The sequence below is a fragment of the Solanum stenotomum genome, chromosome 3 (genome assembly GCF_019186545.1).
Source record: "Solanum stenotomum isolate F172 chromosome 3, ASM1918654v1, whole genome shotgun sequence".
Taxonomy (NCBI): domain Eukaryota; kingdom Viridiplantae; phylum Streptophyta; class Magnoliopsida; order Solanales; family Solanaceae; genus Solanum; species Solanum stenotomum.
The window spans coordinates 60804726-60814292 of NC_064284.1; the positions used below are offsets into that span (position 1 = coordinate 60804726).

Genomic DNA, 9567 nt, shown 5'->3' on the forward strand with positions numbered 1-9567 from the left:
ACCACTACGTACACATGTAGTTTCTTAAATATATCAAGTCAATATGAATGAACAATCAAATCTCACATATATTAAAGTTTTGGGCTGAAAACTAAGTACAATTTCATTCACATTTCTCTTCTTGTGTCAAGTCTATATGAACATGTAAACATAAACAAAAGGCAGGGGCGGCTTAAGCATATTAGTGGCCTAAAGCAAAAATCAAACGGGGTCTTACACTTGAATTGTTAATAACTTTTATATAATTGATTTCTTCTAGTTTTCAATTGATGAAATAACCATTCTTATTTTAAATTATTTTTCATGAGATATAGTACTCCAAATATGTCAAATTTCTTCTAATAATTCCTTCATTTTCTATGAAAAGTTTACTTTTTCTACAAATAGTATTCAATATTTGTTAAAAAAATAATAACTTATAACATGTTATTATTAAAAATGAGGCCCCTTAAATTTGGGGGCCTAAGATACATGTCTTTTTTTTAACACTGTCGAGCCACCCCCGACAAAAGGTCAAATCTCATATGTATAAAATATATATTAAAATTTTGGCCTGAAAAATAAAATACCACTTCATTCACATTCTACATGAACATGTAAACATGTACAAAAGGTCAAATCTCATATATATATATATAGTTTTGGCCTGAAAAATGAACACCACTCCATACCATACACATGTTGTTTCTTAAATATATCAAGTCAAACATGAACGAAAGATCAAATCTCATACTTGTGTGCATATATATTAAAGTTTTGGCCTGAAAAATAAATACTAGTCCATTCACATATATACCAAAGCTTAAAAGTCAAGAGAGAGTAATTTTAGTTATGGAAGAAGCTTTTCTATTGCCACAAAAGAGGGAAAGTTTGAGGACAACAACATGGGATTCCTTGTTGGAAGCAATGAAGAAGGTGTGCTACATAGCCATACCAATGATAGTGGTCAATGTTTCACAACACCTAATAAGAGTTTTATCAATGATGATGCTTGGCCATTTAAGTGAACTTTCACTCTCTGGAGCTTCTATTGCTACCTCTCTCACCAATGTTACTGGATTTAGTCTCCTTGTAAGAATCCTAATTTTCACTTTCCTTGTTTGATAATTATAGTTTTGCTAGCATTTTATTTGAATTCATTCAAATTTGACATTTTTCTTAGTTGTATCATATTAGATTAGTTATATGTCTCCCCTTTTTCATATTATATGTGTCAGAAGCATCAAAAGATGTTTTATGAGGTTGGGGAAAGAGGTTATTCGACTAATTTAAGAGGCTACTACCGGTGAAGCTTGCTTGCTTAGGAGTGTGCTATTGGGAGAAGCAAAAAGGAACAACAAAAGACTACACTAGAAAGGGAAAACAAGGATTAGATATTTCGTCAAGTACCACTTGAGCGTGTTAAAAAGTCAGGTCTATAATTACATAACCTGAAAGAAAGTCATTCTTAATAGGACTTCGCTAGAAAAGAGAGGAAATAATGGACTATCTAGTTTGGCTATTATTACATTTTATGAAAAATGTAGTGGTATATATTGGGTTTGACCTATATATACTGACAATTTAAAACAAATATTTACTATCAGATGATATATAGAGAGTTGTATATAGAATGAAGGGTAGCCAGATAAATATCTTTCATCAAGAAATTTTATTGAATATATAAACTATAATTTGTATATAGGTAAAAAATTACCAAAATCTTGAACATCTTTACCATAATCCTTGATTTGCCACTAATAAACAAGGCTTATATAATTTTTCCTTCAAACTCTGTATATGTATTAGGACACTGGATATTATAAATATTTTACTGTAATCTCAATTACTGTTGTACACTATCTTGAGATTGTTGTAGGAATTTATAAATTACAAATCCTGAATCCGCGTATGCTGATGTTGCAATGCAGTTAGGAATGGCCAGTGGCTTAGAAACACTTTGTGGACAAGCATATGGAGCTGAACAATACAAGAAATTAGGCATTTACACTACTGGAGCTATCATATCTCTCCTTTTGGTTTGCATACCAATATCTATACTATGGTTATTTATGGACAAAATTCTTATTTTCATGCATCAAGATCCTTTGATTTCTATAGAAGCAGGAAAATATTCAATCTGGCTATTAATTTCACTCTTCCCTTTCGCGATTTTGCAAGCGCTCACACGTTACTTGCAAACTCAGAGCTTGATACTCCCTATGGTTGTTAGCTCTATTGCAACACTATGTTTTCATGTGCCAATTTGTTGGTTATGTGTGTTCACCTTGGATTTTGGAAGTGTTGGAGCTGCATTTGCAATTGGTTTGTCATATTGGTTCAATTTGTTGCTTCTTGGATTGTATGTGAAGTACTCTAAATCATGTGAAAAGACTAGACTCTATTTCTCAAAAGAAGAAGTTCTTGCTAGCATAAGAGAATTCTTCCCTTTGGCTATTCCTTCTGCTTGCATGGTTTGGTAAGTTTTCTACTTATAATTCCTTTCGATTTATTTGCCATACTTTCATTTTTTTTTTTTGTCTGTTTTATAATCACAAGATTCAAATGATGTTTTAGTACATTACACACATCTTTAGTTTATGATGTCAAGATTCTAAAGTCTCCTTATATTGAGTCAAACTAAGACAAACAAATTGAAACAGAGGAAGTATATGCCTAGCGAATCCTTGCTTGCCTTACTTTCTTGATAGGCAAGTGGATGAATTGACTTGTTAAATTGTGTGATCATCTTACTTAAAAATTTAAACAAGTAGTCAATCGGTTACACTTTTATTTAGTCAATTGAGTTTTTAGTCGGTTGGTTACACTATAAATATTTAAATTGTGAATTTAGTTTTTATTCTATATTAATTTGAGATCGTTATAAGAATTTATAAGTTTCACTTGGATCTGTGAAGGATGTATCTATAGTCAAATATGAACTCATAGTAACCCAATAATTTTTGTCAAGATTCATTCACCTATATCTCAACATGCTTTTCATATGTGGGCTCAACTCTTTTTTATGGTCCAAACATTGCAAGGAGAGTCAGTGAAAGGTCAATTTTTGGTGACCCAAAAGAATATTCTGTCAATTTCCTCTGCTGTCGAGATTACTCACGTATTTTATGGATCTGAATAGCAACCTTAAGTTTTAGTAATTGTTATTTTATAAAGTTTATAACTTTTTTTAGTGATATAATAGTGAATATATAATTATTTACTTATATATATATATATATATATATATATATATATATATTGCCTTAATTTGGTTTTGTAATGATTTTTTTTTATTAGGGTGTCAAAATGAGACCAAATATAATTGTTGGGTATTTATCCTGATTTCTTACCATTTTGTTAAAATTACTGATATTATTAAACAAGTCAAATTGGACGGATCATGATCCAATTTATTTTTTGGCCCATTTGAAACTAAAATAAATTGGAGACCGATCATGACCTACCCCAATTTTTATTTTAATTTTTTTTAATATTGCCAATTTTAACCCCAACCCGTCCATTTGATACGCGGTAATTGTGATGATTGTTGCAGTCTTGAATGGTGGACGTTTGAGATAGTGATATTGCTAGCTGGCGTGTTGCCAAATCCTCAGCTTGAGACTTCTGTGCTTTCCATATGGTAATTAAAACTAATTTATTTTATAATTAAACATTAATTAACTACTAATTATGTATTTATGATATGTGAGTGACTTTTTATTTTTATTTTTATTTTTACAGCCTACTTATTGCTTCCACTCATTACTTCTTACCATTTTCCCTTGGTGCTGGAGCAAGGTTTGGATCCCTCTACTGATTTTTATATATTATTCATTTCGTTTCAACTGATGTGATATTTTTTAAATTGTCAGAGTTAAATGAATTTTCTTATATAAGTCTTTCAATATTTTAAATTATCAATTATTATAATTTACGTGTTTTTACTTTTAAATATATAAATTTAACTTTAAAATACCTATTTTAACTTTTATGAGATAATTTATAACACACAAACATATATGACTTGTTTCAAAATCATTTATTTTTTTTTAAAAAATCTTAAATTTCGTGTCTAATCAAACAATATTATATAAATTAATATTAAAAAAGTAATCAACCATGAATTGATTCTTTTGATGAAAATTTTGTCTCGATCATTATAAAACAACATGACTCGTATATATAAGCTTTTTCCTCATGGGCAGAGCCACCTTAGGCAATGGGTGGTCCATCACACACACTTCCGCCGAAAATTATATGGTATCAGGTATACAGAGGTTAAATATTACTCCCTCTATTTCAATTTATGTGACACTTTTCATTTTTCGAGAGTCAAACAGTTTAAGTTTGACTAATAATTTCCACATGAAATCTTCAACTTATTTGAAATAAAATTTATATATTTGTAAACTACGTAAAAAGTAGTATAAGTCACAATAATTAATAATTCAAAATGTTTAAAAAATCTATAAAAAACTTACAGTCAAAAATAGACTTGTTTGAATCTTGAAATTCGAAAAATGCCACATAAAATGGGACGAAGGGAATAACTATTATGAACACATATTTAATTTTGCATGTTTTTAACATAATTAAAAAGAAAATTTGCACACCCTTCATTAAATTTCTAACTCCATCGCTTATTTTCCTTTATAAATTGTAGCACGAGGGTGTCTAATGAACTAGGAGCAGGAAATCACGAGGCAGCTAAAATGGCAGTTAGGGCTGCACTTACAATTTCAATAGCAGATGCAATAATTTCTGGGAGTATATTTTATTGTTGCCGTCATATAGTGGGATATGCATTTAGTAATGAAAAAGAAGTTGCTGATTATATAAGTAAAATGGCTCCTTTTCTTTGCATCTTGATGGTATCTGACTGCATACAAGGGGTGCTTTCTGGTATGTTAATTCTATTCTTTTCCCCCTTTTAATTGCTTTAATATTCTCTTTATCCTTATTGAAATAATTTTCAATCAAACAAATATTTATGAATTGTTTTATACTATAAATTTCAAAAGTATTCATTTGTTTAAAATATCATGCAAAGTCAAACGATGCCACATAAAATAGGATGGAGAAAATATTTTTGTTGAGTGATAATAGAAGAAATCAACCCTATCTAGGCATGTCTTATCTGATATGGTATCATTAATTTCACGTATATATGTTTACTAAACTTTATTAAGCTTACGTTTAAACATGTGATTCATACGAAATTAAAATTGTAAATCAATATTTAAATGTGATTTGAGATCATGATTTCAAGTGTGTTTTCTCTTTCTAACTACTTGCCATATTATAGTGCTTTTACTATGACTATTTATTGAGTGACAAAGTGCTAATTTGGCAAGTAACATAGTTCAGTTATTTTATTTTTATATGACAAGATAATTTTGTGACTTTAATGTTATAGTATTATAAGTAATAATTTATTTTACCTTGTTATCTTAAATAAAATTTATTGATCACACGTGAAATTTGTAAGAAAAGTGTTTTAATTTAAAAGAATTATTAACTATTGTGCATTAACAAATGCAAGTGGTAAGCCACTTGTCAATATGCTTTCAACTCTTATCCTATAAATTTTTTTCCTCACTATTGAAATCAATATGTCTCAGTATTTCAGCAGTGTAAAATATTTTCTCATAATTAAACAAGTCTTTCCTATTTAAATAGAGAATACATGAATCAACAAATTAATTAATATCAGCAAGTTATTAATGGGGAAATAAAATAACCATTAATTAAAATAAACACAACTAAAATGGAAGAGGGAACGAGAGAATGAAACAAGGCAGAATGTTAATTTTTCTGTTTTTGATTTCCAATGGTGACAAGAAGAATTTATAGGATAAAAAGTTGTAGGCATATTGACAAGTGGCAAGCCACTTGTCCAAACTTTCACATGCAAAATGATACATGTTGAATGTGTTGTCAAGAGAGGAAAAAACCTCTTGACTTTGTTAATGAACAATATTTACTATTTTTTTTTGAAATATGCCATAATTTTCCTTGCAAAATTAACCTTTGTATTAAATGGCTATATATACAACAGGAGTTGCAAGAGGAAGTGGATGGCAACATTTGGGAGCATATGTAAATCTTGGGTCATTTTATTTGGCTGGAATTCCAACAGCCATAATATGTGGTTTCCTGTTTCATTTACAAGGGAAGGGACTTTGGATTGGACTCAATGTGGGAAATGTACTCCAGTCTCTTCTACTTTCCCTCATAACAAGTTTTACTGATTGGGAAAAACAGGTACAAATCTCTCCGTTTCAATTTATTTGTCTGTTTTGGGATTTGATACGGAGTTTAAGAAAATAAAGAAATATTTTGAATCATGTGATTTTAAACATGTTACGTGGAAAGTTAGAATTAAAAAGTTATAAAAAAAAAGAAGATAAGACATTCTGTTTAAAACAGATGAAAATGAAAACCAAGATAAACGAATTGAAACAAAAGGAGTAACATGCTTCAAAATGACTTTTGTGACTAACAACATTTTTATTTGGCTTGCAGGCATCAATAGCTAGGGAAAGAATCTTTTATTGAAGAGAAGTATTGGAAAAAGGAAAACAAATTGGTTATTTAATTTTGACATTATACCACTTCAATTTTTCTTGGCAAAAATATGCTATTTGTAGTAAAATGTTGACTAATTATTGTTCAATTTCAAGAGGCTAAAATGCAAACAAAGAGTTGAAAATTTTTTTTAAGGTTTTTTTTTTTGTTTCACAAGTTAGTAAATCCTAAAATAGTCTCACACAACTAAGCTTATAATAAAGTTTTTTGTTATGGTGACATTACAATATAAAAATGAATAAATGTTTGTTTGGTTTTAGTATTTTTAATTTCTGAATTGACATTTTGTTTATGAAATATGGATAAATATTTTAATTTTAAATCATGACTTGAAATTTCTAATTCTATATAAAAAGTAGCATTTCAAATTTCAAAGTTGTGATTTCAAATCTCTTAATCTATAAGTTTATATTTTGCAAATTATATATACAAAGACCCATCATTTTAAAATTTGCGAATTAAAGATCCAGACATGGTATCATTTGAAAGGATTATATTAAATAATACTGTAGCTAGTTACTACTTTTTCTTATTTATTGAACCAATAAATGTTTGTAAAACTATGTGTATTTGAAAATTTGTAATAATATATAGTCACATTTTTTTTATAAAAGAAATATGGAGATATGTGATATATTAATGTCACGCCTTGGAATATTTTGCTACCTTGTTTATGAATTATATATGATTTCTTCATTTGATGATATTGTGTAAGAATTGGAGAAGTTCAAAAGTTTTTACAAATTATGTAATTTTTATATTTATAAGAAAAAATACTAACTTTAAAAAATAATAATCCATATTACATTTCCAAAGTAGAATTTTAATTAACTTCACATCAACATGAAATCATGTCCAAATAAATCCTAAATAACAATGTACGCCCAAATGATTTTTACAAATAGAAGCACCCTGTAACTCTGTAAGTCGTAACAATTAATTTTTTTTTAGCTTAATAATGTATCAAATAATACTTTGAAAATGTAATGTTTTGAACTACTCTATTAGTTTCAATTTATATGATATAATTTGAATTTTAAGAATTAAAAAAAAAGAATTCTTTGATCAAGATTTATTCATATACGTTTAAATATTTTAAATTATTAATTTTGTAACTTATAGTACTTTTTGTGTAGTTTCTGAAATTGTAATTTTTTTTTAAAAAAAAAGCATTATGAGATTTTATGTTTATATTTGCTGTCAAAATAAAAAATTTGACACTCAAAATTTTCCTTCATACAAATTAAAACAAAGGAAATGTTAACATATTTTAGCAAAGGTATAATACATAAATATAATCATCCTTAACTTGGCGTCAGTTGACAATTATAACCTTTAATTTTGGGTGTGCACAAGTAGACACTTAAATTTGTATAACATTGAACAAATAGACACATTCATCTTACATGGCACTCTACATGACAACTTTGTGCCCTATGTGACGTTTGACCTGTATTATGCCATGTAGGACACATGTGTCTACTTGTTCAATTTCATACAAGTTTAAGTGTCTACTTGTGCATACTCAAAGTTGGAGGGCATAGTTATCCGCTGAAATCAAGTTATGGGTCATGTTTATGTATTATGCTTTTAGCAAAATACCAGAGACTTTAAAGATAAAGCAAAATTAGCGTTGATTGAAAGACATGAGGCCCATTAGCTCAGTTGGTTAGAGCGTCGTGCTAATAACGCGAAGGTCGCAGGTTCGAGACCTGCATGGGCCACTAATTTTTGGTTTTTTTTCTTTTTTTTTAGCACAAACTTCTTTTCATTATTATCGGCCATCCAAATCGATGCTACCCATGACTTTCTGGATATTATTTCAGACTTGAACTCAAAATAACCGCATATTCTTTTTAATTAGAAGTGGGATAAACTATTTTATGTTGATTGTTGGTACTAATGCTTGTAGTAACGTCTCTAGTAGTTCAACTTTAATTCTCACATGCATTTTTCATTAATAACGGGTCTAAAATTAAGTCAAGTAAATATTTTTACTTTAGAACTATTGAAAAGTAGCTGCTCTGTTGCTACATTAATTATTGATAAAAATGTCTTCAACTGTATGAATTATTTTAATTTTTGAATTAATTTGTGGAATTTAGAGAAAGTGGCTTTAAAATATGGTATTGAATATTTTAAAATGGGATTGGAGGCCAAAACTTGATTAGCACCTTCCATTAATAATGGATCTCAAATCAAGTCAGAGTCAATAGTTTTAATTTTATTTTTCGAAAGTTAATATTTTAAATTGGGCTTGCTTAAAATTACAAACAACATTACTACAAATTCTTGATTAAAATATAATTATTTTTAATTTATGAATATGTGGAAGGGAAATTAACTCAAATTCAAATGGTAAATTGAGTGCTAGTTTTCTGAAACTAAAATATTTCACATAAATTTTAGACATAATACGTAACGAAAACTTAAATCTGGCCTTAACGAGTAAGTAATTACTTTAACATTGAAAGTCAATGTCTAAACATCTCAATTGACAAATAAATACTCTAACTCGTTTTTGTTGTGTCTCAAGGACACCCGACGCTGACGTGACACAAAAACTTTGAAGGTATCTAGATGATCATTTTGTAAATTGAAGTGTTCGACTGACACAATGGAGACAAGTAAAAGTATCTAGATGTGTATGCATACTTAAAGTTGGAATGTTTAATTGCCAATTAAGATCAAGTTGAAATGTCTATCTATGTATTATATTATCATAAAAGTTGAAGTGTTTAATTGTCAAATCTTTTTCATATTAAGTTAATGAAGAGCTTCCCTTAATGCGAGTAAAACTATCTATTTGGATTATTAAGAAAACGGCCCTCTATTCTTGTTTTGAAGAGCTTGATCGAGAAAATTAAAGATAGCGCCCCACTTCAATTAACTACTTATGCTTTCTCTTTTGCCAATTATATATATCATTTTCAGTACAACAACAATAATATATTTAGTGTAATTTCATAAATAAGAATTCTTAAAGGTAAGATGTAT

General features: G+C 28.6%; 1 protein-coding gene and 1 non-coding gene across 2 annotated transcripts; both read left to right on the top strand.

Annotated features, from left to right (window-relative positions):
* The first annotated feature begins 684 nt into the window (after positions 1-684).
* On the top strand, positions 685-6713 carry LOC125859800 (protein DETOXIFICATION 14-like). Its single transcript, XM_049539625.1, has 7 exons — positions 685-1071; positions 1911-2458; positions 3536-3622; positions 3724-3780; positions 4646-4884; positions 6041-6246; positions 6508-6713. The coding sequence occupies exons 1-7, from the start codon at positions 832-834 to the stop codon at positions 6538-6540; spliced, it is 1410 nt and encodes a 469-aa protein (XP_049395582.1). The 5' UTR covers positions 685-831; the 3' UTR covers positions 6541-6713.
* A 1507-nt stretch (positions 6714-8220) lies between these two features.
* On the top strand, positions 8221-8294 carry TRNAI-AAU (transfer RNA isoleucine (anticodon AAU)). Its single transcript has one exon. It is a non-coding gene; the product is annotated as a tRNA-Ile (tRNA).
* Positions 8295-9567: the final 1273 nt, after the last annotated feature.

Coding starts and splice junctions, on each gene's coding strand:
- LOC125859800 (XM_049539625.1), top strand. CDS start 832: ATGGAAGAAGCTTTTCTATTGCCACAAAAGAGGGAAAGTTTGAGGACA. Junction 3,623..3,723: donor ACTTCTGTGCTTTCCATATG/GTAATTAAAACT, acceptor TTATTTTTACAG/CCTACTTATTGCTTCCACTC. Junction 6,247..6,507: donor TTACTGATTGGGAAAAACAG/GTACAAATCTCT, acceptor TTTGGCTTGCAG/GCATCAATAGCTAGGGAAAG.